Source organism: Carettochelys insculpta, chromosome 11 (assembly GCF_033958435.1).
Source record: "Carettochelys insculpta isolate YL-2023 chromosome 11, ASM3395843v1, whole genome shotgun sequence".
NCBI lineage: Eukaryota > Metazoa > Chordata > Testudines > Carettochelyidae > Carettochelys > Carettochelys insculpta.
The window spans coordinates 17,925,988-17,941,046 of record NC_134147.1 but is presented as its reverse complement, the minus strand read 5'-3'; the positions used below and the strand labels follow the sequence as shown (position 1 = coordinate 17,941,046).

At 50.7% G+C, this 15,059-nt stretch overlaps 2 protein-coding genes across 3 annotated transcripts in view; both read left to right on the top strand.

The window, feature by feature from the left end:
* The window catches only part of EHD1 (EH domain containing 1), a 37,896-nt gene extending 34,936 nt beyond the window's left edge, over nucleotides 1-2,960 (top strand). Inside the window, exon 5 of the mRNA XM_075005342.1 lies at nucleotides 213-2,960. Within this exon, the coding sequence (XP_074861443.1) occupies nucleotides 213-737 (525 nt within the window). The 3' untranslated portion in view covers nucleotides 738-2,960. The remainder of the gene's footprint in view (nucleotides 1-212) is intronic.
* Nucleotides 2,961-7,104: 4,144 nt separating this feature from the next.
* CDC42BPG (CDC42 binding protein kinase gamma) overlaps nucleotides 7,105-15,059 on the top strand; it is a 71,028-nt gene continuing 63,073 nt past the window's right edge. Inside the window, exon 1 of one of the 2 annotated variants that reach the window (XM_075005257.1) lies at nucleotides 7,105-7,261. In XM_075005257.1, coding sequence (XP_074861358.1) covers nucleotides 7,105-7,261 — 157 coding nt within the window. The remainder of the gene's footprint in view (nucleotides 7,262-15,059) is intronic. The other variant, XM_075005258.1, reaches the window with a different exon arrangement.

The following is a 15,059-nucleotide window of genomic DNA, read 5'->3' as shown; positions in this document are numbered from 1 at the left end:
AGATGAGAGGGTGGGGGATGGCCTGGCTTTGGAGCATTTGGGAAGTTTGGATTGGGGATTCAGCCTCATTCAAGGATAGAATTTGGATAGTTGTGTGTGGCTGGATGGGGCAGGATGTGAGCATTGTGGATAGGTTGAGATTGCTGGGTACTAGGATGGAGGAGCAACCTGCTGCCAAAGGCCACCCTGAATGCTGATCTGTTCTCTCCCAGGAGCTTCTGCTGACCCAAGACTTCAGCAAGTTCCAGCCCTTGAAGACCAAGTTGCTGGATGCAGTGGATGACATGCTGGCCAATGACATTGCCCGGCTCATGGTGATGGTGCGGCAGGAAGAGTCTCAGATGCCCACCCAGGTGGTGAAGGGTGGGGCCTTTGAGGGCACCATGAATGGGCCCTTTGGCCATGGCTATGGGGAGGGAGCTGGTGAGGGCATCGATGATGTTGAGTGGGTGGTGGGCAAGGACAAGCCCACCTATGATGAAATCTTCTACACGCTCTCACCTGTCAATGGTAAGATCACAGGTGCCAGTGCCAAGAAAGAAATGGTGAAATCCAAGTTGCCCAACACGGTCCTGGGCAAGATCTGGAAGCTGGCTGATGTGGACAAAGATGGACTCTTAGATGATGAGGAGTTCGCCCTGGCCAACCACTTGATCAAAGTGAAGCTAGAAGGCCATGAGCTGCCTGCAGAACTGCCTCCTCATCTTGTGCCCCCTTCCAAACGCAGACATGAGTGACTCCCTAGCATCATCTTCTCCAGGGGGTGGGAGGATGGGCAGCCAGATGCCTGGATTTCAACATCTGACTACTCAAGAGCCACAAAACCAGAGAGCTGGTGGACAGTTTGCCTTTGAAAAGTTCACCAAACCAACACCTATCCAAATGTGCCCATCTCTGGGAGTGATAATTTCTGAATGAAATGCTCATACATGTCATGTGCACAAGAATATTTTTAATGTATGGTCACACTTTTTGTTCCCCTTCATCATTTTGAAGTGCTGTTCCAGGAGCTGCTAATGCAGCTGGCCCATTTGAGTTGTTTGAATGGTTCCTTGTGGCAGGGCAGCACAGTTGGGCTGCAAATATTGGTTCACTCTACTGTCTGGGAGCGCTGCTAGCAATGGGATCTGCTTCTCCCTTGTGCTGGGGCAGCACAACTGTTCCTCACTTGTTGGATTATTTTTGGAGTGGGGTGGGCGGGGGAGTAAGTGAGGAAGGTTGTGGTGGCACCAACTTCCCATAGTGGTGAAGCAGTTGATCTTTGTGTGAATGTGATCTAAAAGCACCAGTTCAATCCTCCATTGACTTTCTCCCCACATAGTCTTTTATGTGAATGACCCAGGTTGACTGTTTTAAAGGTAATGTGGGGTCACTTCCCCAGGGCTTCCTGATCTCCCCACTCAAATGTTCACAAGCAAATGGGTTGTCCTCTTGGCTTTTGCTATCAAAAATGTAGACTAGCTAAAACTGGAGATGGGCCGCCTTAGAGACATGGACTGACCTGTCTTCTGGGGATAGAGGAAATTCTGGTGCTGCTGCTTGTGCCTTCTTGCTCCTGGACTCCTTGTACAGAATGTGGCCAGCCTACTTGCCCCCCACCCCCTTCACCATCACTTCCTCTTACACCTTCACTGCTCTGCTGCTTATACATTTCACAATCTACATCCTTCAGTTGTGGAAAGCCTGAGTGTCTCCAAACAGGAAGATAGTCTAGTCCAGAGACTGCCTCTTCGGTAAAATACCCACCAGGTCTGAATCCTCAGTCCTAAGCCTTCTCTTAGTTGCTCCATTGCAGACTGCTCTGCTGTAGCACTTCCCTTTTTACTCAGTGGTCTGTCATATGCCAGGTATGGCCTAATCTGAGCCTTTTAATCTTCACTGTAAGTGACACTTTGCACTGCATCACATGGTCACATGTTGACCTCAAATTTGTCTAAACTCCTCTTGAAGCCTTGGGACTACACTTGAGGTGGATTAAGGACCATTACTCTGCCAGCATGCTCCTGTTTGACTGTCACTTGACTTGCCCTGATTCATCAGCCTTCAGGTCTAGACCTGAAATGACTAGCCAAGAACTTTGGGGGGAAGAGTGGCTGTGTTCCTGATTCACTGCTGCACTGCATTTCTTAAATTGTCAGACTTTTGGCTGCCTCAGTCAACTGCAGGGTGCTGCCACCAGCTGTTAAACAAGACAACTGTTTGCTGCTTTAACCACCATTCTCTGTATCAACAATGCTTGACTGAGGACCTAGCCCAGAGACCACAACCTTAGATGCACTGAATCCTGCTGGGAGTGGGTACCAATTTAGGCTTTTAGACTCAAGAGGCAGATTGCTATGAAGCAGGGTTATTATGGCACTTGAGGAGCCTTAAAGGGTTTATCACAGCATCTTCTTGACAGGCTGAGATGGGGGAGGGGAACATGGCTAAAGTGAAGGCACCTCAGTGATAGGCCTTATTCTTGTGACTAGAGTGGAAACATGGATTTCCCTTCCTGCTTTTGCAGGCGAGTAGCCAAAAATGCTCTTGCCTGGGGTCCCCATCAGCTGCTTAACAGCCTGGCTCTGCTCAGTGTATTTTGGTTGGTGTCAGCCAGAAAACAACCAACAGAGAATATCCAGTTTGGTATCGGTTGCTGCAGGAGGGGAGTGTCTAGTAATTTGAATCCATTTGACAGTCAAGGGGCCGAATCTGATACTTCAAGACACTGGCTAAATGTTCCCAGTTGTGATGGTGATCACTGTATCCTGGGCTCTTCTCCGTATGGACTCCTGCACTGAGGCAGCATCAGACTCAAGGACTGTGTACCATCTGTCACCTGTGTATGATTACCTCCTATACAGTGCAGCAGTTCATGGGCAGCAGGGGCAAGGAAGACCCTCTTCATGTCTGTCAGAGGGAAGTGCATCTGTTTAAGCCTGTCTAAATCTTTTTGAAACATTAAAATGTATTGACAAGTTCTGCAGGAGTCTGTCCTGTCCTGGGAGGGTGGCTTGAGCTTTACATAAAGAGAATGGGTCACATCTTAACAAGAAATGCACATGTGCTGGAAAGAGTATCTACCAAACATAGGGCCCCTGTTGCACTATCTCCTGAGCTGGGGGCCTGGTCTTTGGTGCAGGCCCAAAACACCAGCCTAAACTTGACTCGGGGTCACCTACATGTAGGTCTGAATACTCATGTTGCTGTTGATGAAGGGAGTGGTGGCTATGTATTGCTCCTGTAAAGAGGAAAAGGGCTTAGCTGATACCTCACTTAGTTTGCCAATTACTATTTGGGTGGTGGTGGGGACAGTACTCCTAAGATCAGTAGAGCTGGGCCAGAAACCCATGGGGTCAGTGTTTGGGTACAACTGCTGAGCTGTCTGCAGTCAAAATAGAGGATTATTCTTCACACCCATGAGGAACCTGAGCCAGCTTTGAGAGGAGCTGGGATTTTGAATGCAAGGTTTCTAGCCTGTTGGTCCAGGCTCTTTGATGGCAGTCACCTTGCCTCTCCATAGTATAACCTGCACATTTCCCCATAGGTTAGCTTAAGAACAGCTACAGTTTCTGATGACAATACTGTACTGTTTTTTTAGGGCCCACCCTGTGAGCAGGGAGTGGAGTGGAGAGGAGGATACAGCAAAGCTGGAGCAATTGGAATGGGTGGGGGGAAGCAGGAGCACCTGAGTGGGCTCTGGTGCACTCAGCTGTGTGGGGTGAGTAGGACCCCAGCTTGTTTTGTAGAGGGACAGATGCTGGGCAGTCTATAATCAAATAGCTTTGACCCTGGCTATAGAAGGAAGCTGCTGAAGCTCCATGTGATCACAGGAGCCAGGAATATGCCATGTGCTGCCACCTGTGTATGCAGGAACAGTATAGGTCCACCACTTTCCTCCCTTTCCTAGCTGGCAGAAGGGAGGGGATTTTCCTGGGCCTTGATCAGTCTTTTATACTGGATGCAGTGAAGTCCAAACACCAGGAGGATACTCTGGACAACTGGTAACACCTGGCTAGTTACATAGGGGAGGGATGAGGGCCTGCTATGCTGGAACAGTCTTTCCTGGGGAAGGATCCACATTCCTACTTAGTCAAGGTGCAAGTCAGTATGCATGGGGTAGGAGTAGGAGGTGTTGCTGCTTGGAGGAATGTGCAATCATTTATGGGATGTGACTGGAGGAGTTTGTAGTCCCCTACTTAGAGAGGAGGGGCAGAGGTACCAGCCTTCCAGAAGTCCAGGTGTGGTCTGTGGGTGACCTACAGCTGTTCTTGGCTGTGTGGAATGTGAGAACAAATGGGGAGATTGTGTGAATCAAGCTGGGATGCTGTTGCCTTCAGCTGTGTGGAATGGGTACTGTGCAGCTGTTCCAGAAAGTGGTACAGCCATCCAGAAGAGCAGACTGCTCAAAGCTTGTGCCTTTTTAGAGGCTGCAGGATCCAAGTCTGGCCATCCTTGACAGTGTGTGTGCTGGAGTTCAGAGGGAAGGTTTTTTGTGCCCCCTGCTGCTGAAATGCTGTGTTGCTTATCGGCAGGGAGTTACAACATTAAGGCAGAGACTGGGGCTTGTTGGGTGCAAGCAGCCCTGAAAAGGGGTTGAACAGTGTTCCTCAACTTTTTCCATCCAGGGGTGGGATAAATCTGCACCAAGCCATGAGATGTGCACCACCAATAGAAACAGGCTGCTGCCCATAGGTTGCTGTGCAAGCACTCCACATACAGGGAGCACCAGTTGGGTATGTCTAGCCACGTTCAAAGGCCCACTCTGATTCTGGGGGGATTTTCAACTGAGGGAATGTAGAATCCCTACTGAGGCCTTCCATTAAAAATAAAAGGGCTGCCTTGGACTGGGCACAGTGGGGGACTGGTTATGGGTAGGAGGTAGAAGAGTTGGGAAGTGCCCATCTATGACTGGCAGTAGCTAGTTCTCTTTTGTTTTTCTGTGCAAGTGCTGTTCAGTCAAAACACCTTGTGGGAATTGGCTGCTTCACTAACTCTTGGCTGAGTGGGGCAGTAGGAGAGTGAATTTGTCACTGAGATGCCCTCATTCTAATTGTTTGGGTTTAGACTTCCCAATAAAACCTATTTAAACATTTTTCCATTAGACAGTGCAGTCCATGTTGTGTTTGTATTACCAGCAAAACTCATCTCAAGTGAAAAGCTTCATGGTGATAGTCCTGCATCAAGCTGCTGTTTTATGGGAATTTTTTTAAACTTTAGTGGGTGTGTTTTTATTTAAAAAAAAAAAACAGGTATGGAGGAGGTTTTGTAATGAGAGAACTTTCACTCTGTGTAAAATGCTGAGAATTAAGTGTTTTCACTGAGTGGGCAAAGTCACTTCCTTCCTCCATGAATTCTCTGTAGGGGAATAAGTTGGGGGGGCAGGGGGAAGGGACAATCCAGCTCAAAGCTGGATTGTTTCAAGTCCAAAACAGCTAGTCAGTAGCTGTAGACAAACTTCTAATCAGGTGTTCTTTTTAACTGTTTCTGCTGCTGACTACTACCACCTTCTGTCAGCTGAACTGAGTCTCTGCCCTAATTTTTGGACAGACCCTCTGTATGCTTATCTTTAGTAGGGAGCCGTAGGGCTGTGATGGGTGGGGTTATACAATAATTAAATCATTTGCAGCCTCTGCTGTGAGGTGGGTTGGACAAGTGTGAGTCTCTGGAAGTGTGGTGGCAACAGAAGAAGGGCTTATTTGAGGACAAGCAGCAGTGTCTAGCAAAAGCACGCACAGTTCCTGGTTCCCAGTCCCCTGCTTTCACCTCCCTACCTCCCAGCTGCTGTACAATGTGTCAAGGGTCTGGCCTCCGTTGGTGATGCTGTAGCATCATACCCTGTCCTTGCTCTTTCTGCTTGCCTGAGCACACCACGGGTTGCTTTCCACTGTGGTTTCCTGAGGGCAGCGGGAGATCTCTCTCCCTTCCTCTAAATGCCAGCTGGGGAATGGGAGGGAGTCTGGGCTGCTTGGAGTTGACTCTGTCTTCCCCCTCCCACCCCCCTGCTGTTAACTTGGTCTTAGCCTAATAACCTGCCTTCATTCAGTCATCCAGCAGGGGGTAGTGTTGCCTCTTGTAACCTTCCCCCCTCTGGTTAATCTCTGTGAGGCAATCTCGCTGCTGTTGGGTCTATGCAGCAAGCCTGGTGCAGAGAGCTGCACTGGGCATAGTGGGCTGCTCTTGGTGCTTTGACACCATTAAAGGGAGCCAGCATGGCCTTGGGCTGTGTGCAGGGGCCTGGGCCCTTGGGCTTTATTCGTGGCTGAGCCCCAGCTGCTGAGAGGATGAAGGAAACCCCCCTCCTCGCTCCTGTCTGTCAGTGAGGCTCCTTGGGCACAAGCGCTCTCAGGGTGAGCTGCTCAGCCTGGTTACCACTGTGGGCTGCAGAGGACAAGTGCTGGGCTAGGCTATCCTGCTGGGGGTAACCCCCATTGCATCATGGGGCAGTCCGAGCCCCTAGGGAGGGGTGCGTTGGCTCTCTCTCTCTCTGCTCCGGCCCGGGCTGGGGAGCGGAGGAGCATCCCGCCCCCGCGAGCGCCTATGCGCTTCGCTCACAAACCCTGGTCTCTGCTAGAGCCTCCTGCCGGGCTGCCAGAGGCGTTTGCTGGTTTCAGGGGGTCCCTGGGGCTGGAGCAGAGCGGGGAGAACAAGCAGGTATCTTCCTCTGCTCTCCTTTATCCCAGCCGGGGCTCTCACCCTGTTTGTCCGCACCCCCTTCCCCCCTGCTGCTCTTGAGCCATGCTTCCCCCAGCCTCTCCTTGCTTCCTGCACTGGCTCTCCATGCACCCCCCCATCCAGCCCTGCAGTCTCCAGGGGCCGTCCCCAATCTATCCAGCCCTCCCCCCTGGCAGCCGCTTCCCCATGCAGGCCTTTCCTCGCTCTCGAGCCCGGCGCCTCTTACCCCCCCGCGTCCTGCTCGGCTTTCCCCGTCTCTCCCGCCCTCGCCCTGGGGGCGTGGAGCTGTCAGAGCACATCTGGCACAGCTGGCCCCGCCCCTTCCCTACCTGGCCCAGGTGTCGGGAGCTCCCTCCCATCGGGGGCCGGCCGGCCGGGGCGGGGCCCGCGCGGCGGGGAGTGGGGAAGGGCAGGCAGGCAGCGAGGCTGGAGCGGCCGGAGCGGGGCAGCATGTGCAGCCCGGTGGAGCGGCGCCTGGCTGGGCTGCGGGAGCTGCTGCAGGGACCCGGGCTCGAGTCGCTGCTGGACGTGCTGCTGTGCTTGTACCGGGAGTGCAGCGGCGCCCCCCTGCGGCGGGAGCGGCCCGTGCAGCAGTTCTTGGAGTGGGGTGAGTCTCCTGTCCCCAGTCCGGAACTGGAGGGAGCCCTGTCCGCAGAGCTCCGGGCGGGGCAAGAAGGAGGGAGGTCCCGGCCGTAGAGCCCCTTATGATAGGGAAGGGGCTGCCCCCATGACGCCTTGCAGTGAGGAAATCAGCCTGACAGCTGGGGGGGGCTGTCCCCACTCTGAAGTGTGGAAACAGGACCCCAACTCTGGGCAGGGAGGAGCTGACGGGGGACACCGGGTGCGCTGCCACCCAGCGCTCTGTAGGGGCGAGGCTAGTGGAAGGGGTTATGTCTTGCCTTCCACCCTGTGTCCTGGGTATCCCTGTGGTGGGTGGGGCCAAGGCAGGGATGTCTGTGCCTGAGTGCCCCCTGGCTCTGTGCAGTGTGTTCTACCCCTGTTCACTAAGCAGCAGGCGGTGGACGCACAGAGGGGGTGAGCTTGTAGCACAAACCTGCAGGTTGCTTCCTGCAAAACCTCCCCCTGCTCTGTACTGAGCCCAAAGGTGGTGGTTTTCATCTGTTTATTGGGGTTGGAGGTACCTGAAATGATCCTCTAGGGACCAGCGTGAAACTTGGCAAACTCATGTCATGCAGACACCCTCCCCCAAAGCAGTCAGGTTGAGTCTGGATCGCTGCTGGGTGCTTGTCAACACAAGGAAGCTATTTTGGAGTAAGGTAGGGTATGAATTTAAAGCGCACTAGTTATTGTGGAGCATTGTGCTATTAACTGTCGCTAGCAATTCTGGTCAGTTTCCCTGTACCACCGCAGCCTGGCCAGCTCTTGTCACTCCAGTATCAGAGCCTCTCAGTCTGGCTTATTCTCAAAGCCCCTGTTGGGTAGGAAACTACATACAAACGGGGCAAACTGAGGTGGGGGGATGAAGTGTCTCAGCCATGGTGTGACAAGGAATCAGGGGAAGAGCTGGGGATTGAACTCAGGTTCCGGTACTTTAACCACCCATCCATCTGCAAGCCTGATCTGCAACATTGCTTGTGAGGACAGTGATGGATTGAGAGATGGTTTGATCACGGTGTTCAATTATCTCCAGAGAGGAAACCGCAGGTATTAAAAGGCTCTTTAATCTACTAGAGAATGGGAGAACAAGAACCAGTTATTAGAAATTAAAGCCAGAAATGTGCACGTTAGAAATAAGGACCCCATGTTTCCCAGAGACTAAACTGAATGCAAGAGGCGGGAGGGAATTTTTCCATTTCTTGATGTCCCCATCTTCAGCCTGGTTGCCCATCTGGAGATGCTTGAGTCAAGCATAGGGACAGGATTCCATGGCCAAAAGGAACCACTGTGATCCTTTAGTCTGGCTTCCTGTAGAGCAGAGGCCAGAGAACTCCTTGGAATCATTCTGAGAGCAGATCTCTAAGAAAAATACAAGTGATGGGGCTCAGTACAGATATCACAGTGTGATATTTTCTGGCCTGTATTATACAGGAGGTCAGACTCAGGGCTCTAAGGGTCCCTTCTGGCCTGACTCTGTGAATAAGTGTGTCCTAGTTCAGACTGAGACACCCTCCCTGTTTAACGGTCAGATTTTCCAAATGCTCAAAAAATGCATCTGCTGCCTTCATAAAAAATACAGAATCCCTGGCTTCTGTCCATCCAGCCATGTTCCCATGGACTCTGCTCTACCACCTGGGGCAGCATCCTCTCACAGAATGAGGCCGGCGCCTGTAAAAAGCTTGTAAATTTCCTTTTTGGCATCAGCATGTCGCCTCCCAGCAGACCGGTGCCTCTGATACAGAGCAAATGATGAGAGGGCTCAAAGTTTCAAAAGTGCATAAAGGTTTCTGAGTACTCGAATGGAGAGGTTCTTTAAAGGGGCCTGATGGAAGGTGTCCTGTTAAGATGTGTTATTTGGGGCAACCCCAAAAGAACAGAGTAGCAATTTAAAGCCATGATGTCTACCCAGAAAGGCCCCGTCCCAAAGCTTGGTCTAAACACAGAGGAGAATGGGATAGAGGAGGGATACTACCAAGTACAGAACTTTGGCTCACTTCTGGGGGTGGTTCTTGTACATCTACTGTAATGGGTTGGCTGTAGCATCTCTTGCTTGAGGGGGAGGTGTCCTTCATCTGGGTTCTGCGCCCCTGCTGCCAAACTCTAAATCCCACAGGGCTACATTCATTTGCATGAGCCGTGGATCTGTCCCAAGACTGGCTGCAGCTTGCAGATTCTAGTGGAAGGAGAGCATTGTAATTGTACGCTCACTTCAGCTGAGTGCCAGGGGAAAGAGGAGGTGGACCAGGAGCTCCTGGCTTCATAGCATGAGAAAAAGGGCACACAGTGAAATCCTGAAGGAAAAGCGCTACATGCTGGGAAGGAACTACCTAATGTAGAGCTGTAACATGGGAAATAACTGGCTAGACTGACAGCGCTGAAGAGAATTTGGGGGTTGCAGTGGATCCCAAATTGAATATGAGCCAGTAGCATGGGGCAGTTATTTTTAAAAAGCTGCCCTTGTTCCAAGGTATATTAACCATCACCTCCTGTGTCAGACTCCCAAGGTAATTGTTCTGCTGTCTTTGGCACTGGGGAGGCCTCAGCTGGAGTCCTGAGCCCAGTTCTAGGTGCCCCGCTTTAGAGAAGAAGAGGACAAAGTGCAGAGTCCGGAGCAGAGCAACAAAAATGGTAAAAGTCTTAGAAGACCTGACCTGCTGGGAGGAAAGCTTAGAAAGCCCTGGGCAAGCACAGTCTTGAGGAAAGACCGACTGGAGACTGCTAAGTCTTCACCCTCTTTAAGACAGCCCTTAGTGTATTTGCTCAATCGTCTGCTAAAGCTAGTGTAACTGCCCACGGGTGATCTCCAAGCTGGGCGCTCTGGAGCTTAGCGCAGTAGCTGCTACAAGTTGAGCTAAAAGCCAGCTGGCTCTCAGCTAAGGCCGTAGAGGAGACTCATTGTGTCTCTCTGTAAGTGCCCAAAGTGCCTGTACATGGGACAGTGAACCACTCCCAGTAGGTGTGTGGGTTACACTGGGACAGAGGTTGGCAACCAAAAGAGCGAGAGCCATTTTTTTTTTCTAATTTGGTAAAAAACTCGACAATTCGAGAGCCGCAATGCATGTAAATATGAGACGGTCCTTAATAACTACCATCAACTGACTTCTTGTAATGCCTGTTTTAAGAACAGCGCAGACACGTCTCTCTTCAAGGGAGAGTTGGCCAATGTTTTGCGATCACGTATCATTTGCTATTTAGCTGTGAGTTCTTCATTGTTGGGCTTTTAGACATTCCCCGAAGTATCAGAAATAATCAGGAGGGTTTTATTTTTGTGTTTTACTTTGCAATTATAGCGTGGGAGCCACAGAGAAGTCCTTTAAGAGCCACGGGTTGCAGAGCCCTGCCCTGGGACAAGAAATAATGAGCTTAAACCGCTGCAAGGGCAGTGTTAAGTCAAGCGTTAGAACAAATTTCTAAGGCTCCGTTGCCACCGCACTCCTTATGATGGTTCAGCGATGCCGCTGCAGCCAGCGTGTCATGTGGCTGCTCTTTATCGCCATGAGAGGAGAGAAAAATCATCTCCCGTGAGGTGGAGTGACAAAGTCACCTCTGAGTGACAAAGTGCCAGTGCGGACACAGCTAACTCTCAGGGGCGTTTGGCTCTGGGCCAGGCTTCTGAGGGAGGTTGTGGCATTGCCCTGCCAGGGAGGCTGTTAAGAACAGGGCAGACAAATACCTGTCAGGGATGGCCAAGATTTACTTGATCCTGCCTTAGTGCTGGGGCTGGACTTGACCTCCCATGGTCCCTTCCAATTTGACGTTTCTAGGACATTATGAAACTCACAACTGACCAAAGGCCAGAGCACTTCCTTTAGACTGTGGGACTTGCTGCTACAGGACGTCACCAAAGCTCCCAAAACGGACTGGATGGGTGATACAGTTAACAAGACAGTCCAGTTGTAACTAATGCTAACGACCTCTGGCAGGGGTATTAGACCTCGGGCTTCAGGATTCAAGCTGATTTTTAATTATTAGCTCCTGCATTTTCCTCTGCAGTGCTAAGTGCTGGCTGCTTTTTGTGGGGATGGGGTATTTGCTTTGCAATAATGCCTATGAGTCCCATTCACAGACAATGGCTCTCTCTGCTGTGCTCGGAGTACAAAGACTGGACAACAGCTGTATGCGTATCTCCAAATGATGATGATCTAAGTACAGGGTTAGACAGCTTTAAGGTATTGCCAGATTGGGTTAGATTAAGTTCCTGGGTCTAACCCCCAGGTCTGCCCTCTCCTGTAAAACTGAGGCTAATAATTCAGCAATTATAAAAGGGTGGGTCATGACATTTCATTAGCTAGCTGTAAAGTGCTGTGTTCTCTCTTTCCACTCCCTGTGAGCTGGTTTGCAGGAAAACAGGAATCTCTGTGCTGTATGAGTTTGCATCCACTCCCACTGCTTACGTGTATTCTCCATGCTGGGAGTGATTTATGCTTCAGGAATGAAGATTGGACAGTGGGGGGGGGGGGCAAGAATGATCCTCTTGTGTGTTTCTTTTATTTGTTTTATGTCCTTTTCTTCATAAGTTAAAAATGAGGGAGAGGTTCAAAAGAAGGCCTGACTCTGTGCCTGCCTCCTGTGTGAAAGGAGACCTGCATCAGGCTCTTAATGTCTTGCCCTGACTGTGTCTCTATCCTCTTTGCAATACCATTACCCTAGGACTAGAGATGATGGAAATTTGGGGGTTCTAGTTTGCATGACACTTTGGTTTGCAGAAGAGGTCAGGCTTGCTGAATGCTTTCATTTCAAAAATGCAAAAACTCTTGTTTCCAACATGCGACACCTACCTCAGCAGGGGCTCAGTGGAAGCTAACGTTTTTGTCAGTTTCACTCTGCTCACCACTGACCGACAGGAATGAAGCTGATCTGAATCACGCCTGCAGCTGCTGAGGACTCTGGGGACTGCTGCTTCTGGCTATCCCTGCCATGGCTCTGGGGAGCCCAGGATTCCTAGATTGCCAAGCAGCTAGTTCCCTGGTGTGCCAGGGGAGACAGCTGTCCCTGGAGACTGGCTTGTAGTAGGGAGCCTGAAAAAGACCTGGCTAAAGCAAGGACTTTCAGGCTTCTACTGTGGTGCTGAGACCAGAGCCCTGATCAGAGATGGTGTCCTCAGGCTCCCCATTCCATTACAGGCTGCCTGGGCTTCCAGCCAGCACCAGTCTGGGGCAGTCCATGTGGTGGGTCTGACCCAGAACTGCAGATCTGGAAACCTGGCTTCCCAGGCACTTGCAAAGTGATCTGGCAGAAAACCTGCCTGTGATTTGACAAGCAGTCAAACCTGGAGCATTTTTGTGAAATGCTTCGAGTTCACCAGCTGGCAGTTTTTGACAAGACTTGGAAAATTTCCACCCAGTTCTTGCTCGGCCAGGGCTTGTTGGGAACTGTGAATGGATTTATGCAATTCTGGGGAGTGCTTTGTGACTTAATGAGTCAGGTGCGTTCTAAAGGAGACGTTATGCCCACAGGGGTGCACTGGGCCCAGCTGTCAGGGCAGAGCGGAGAGGATCCATCTCCTGGACTTGCTACTCTAGTTACAGGTGCAGAGAAAACCTTGAAACTATGATGCGTTGGAACAGTGGCTGCTTCTGTTGGCAGAGCACTTGAAACGATAGCTCTGAGTTCTGCCCACTAGCTTTATCAGCCACCAGTGGTACATCGGCGACCATCATGGTTAACTCTCTCCCTGCTGCTCACACCATGAGACTGGAGGAGGGAATGGGTCTTATGGGATCTGGCCTGCTGGATAACACAGACCATAGAATTTCATCAGCGGTTCCCATTCTGTACTCTTTTCACAATGGAACCCTGATAGAAACATGGCCAAGGGACAGGACATGTGAGTTCCATTCCCAATTCTGCACTGGCCTGCAGTGTGACCATGGGAAAGTCCCTTCCCCACTTGCTGTCTGTTTCTCACCCCACCCTGTGTCTATTTACACTGTGAGCATTTTTGGGACAGGGACTGTCTCTTGCTGCACGTCTGCCCAGTGCAAGGTGGAGCTAGTTCTTGGGCCAGGGGCCCAGGCACTGCTGGGCTGCAAATGTGTGAATCACGGCAGGGCCGGCTCTTATGATTATGGGGGAATTCAATATTTTCCTGAAAGCCTCAGCTCACGTGAGATTCTCTGCCTTCCTTTTAACAGATTGGCGGGTAAGGGAGGAGAGAGGGAGATGGGAAATATGCTCCTTTAAAGCTCAAGGCTTATAGGTGACAAATTAAAAAGAACCCAACGTTCATTACTTCCATTAACTCTCTTGTTTCTTCAAGGTAATCTTGTGGGTTTGGGGGGGTGGGGGTCTGGCTACCAATTTTGCATGCTTAGTTTTGACCACATCCAGCTAGCCTGATTTCTGCAATTCCTTCCGATCCTATTGGCTTTGGTGGGGTTTCTAAGGGACGAAGCAGACGACTGATTGTTGAATTGAGCAAACCTCGTTCTCCGAGGAATAGCACCTTGGAGAATGGGCTGTGTAGGCAGTGAATAGGGATTATTTTGAAATAAACTATTCTGGAATAGTTTATTCCAAAATAAGGCTGCTGTGTGAGCACAGTATTTTGGATTAGAGTCCCTGGAAGCAGTACTTCCAAAAGCTCTAATCCAAAGTAGGCTCTGTTGTGTGTGGACACACTGTTTCAGAATAAGTTTTGCTTATTTTGGGGCTACCCTGTAATGTGGATGTGTTATTCCAGAATGTCTTATTTTGGAATAATAACTCTAGAATAAACTGTTCTGAAATAACTCTGTAGTGTAGACATATCCTAAGGCTATGGCTACACTCCTGCTGCTATTTTGGGGTACAAATGTATCCCAAAATAGCAACTCTGCAGCTAAACGCTGTGCTCAAAATATTTCAGACGTGGCTTTCCATTTCCACTACCCCTCGTCGTGAGAGGGAAACTTCAGGTTAGTCAAAAACAAGCTTGGCCGAAAGGTTCACGCCAGTGCCTCCTTCCTTGGGCATCTGGAATTCCTCCCTTCAAACAACTGACATTTTCCAAACCAACCATACAGCTTTTGCAGGCCCAGTTTTGAGTCACAGCCCTTTCATCAGATACAAGATGTTCTATGTAGGCCAGGACCACCTCTGGTCCCAAAGAGATTGTATGGGTGTGGGGTGGTGGTGGGGTAGTAGGCAAATGGGGAACTAGTTTCTGGCCAGACCCCTGTACTGAGAAGGGGGCCAATGTCCTATTCCAGCTGTCTTGGCTGGGGTAGATGCTATCTGGCCCTCCTGTCTTCCAACAGAGGTACGTCCCCATGTGGCAAGGTTCTCTGTGGCCTTCTCCTGAGACGCACTGTCTGCCCCAGAGAGCTAACAAGCCAAGCCAACTTCATGGCTAACTTCCACTCCCGAAAGGGGTAGTTCCAATCATCAGCTTGGGCCTTGTACATCACCCTAACTGTAGCCTGTCACCCGCTGCTTCCTGCATTGTGCCAGCAAGCAGGAGCCGGGTCTGATTTGTTATGTCGGGGACACTGAGGCTTGATTGAAAAGCTCTGCAAGTGACAGGACAATCAGATCCCTCCCAGGCCTCCAAACAGACACAATTTACTTCTGCATTACCAGTGTGCTCTTAATTCCACTCCCAGTGGCTGGTTCTTTAGCCGCAGGGGCAGGGTTAACTGGACCCGTTTGCCCTCCCCTTGAGAATCAGACCCGCAGTCTACAAAGCCATTGTGGACCAAGGTCCTGGTCCCTGACACAGATGACTGTCCTCACAGGGGAAGGAAGGGAATACAGTCTTGTTGCTTGGGTCTGGGCTACAGACAGTATTTGTACTGGCGGTTGTGGGT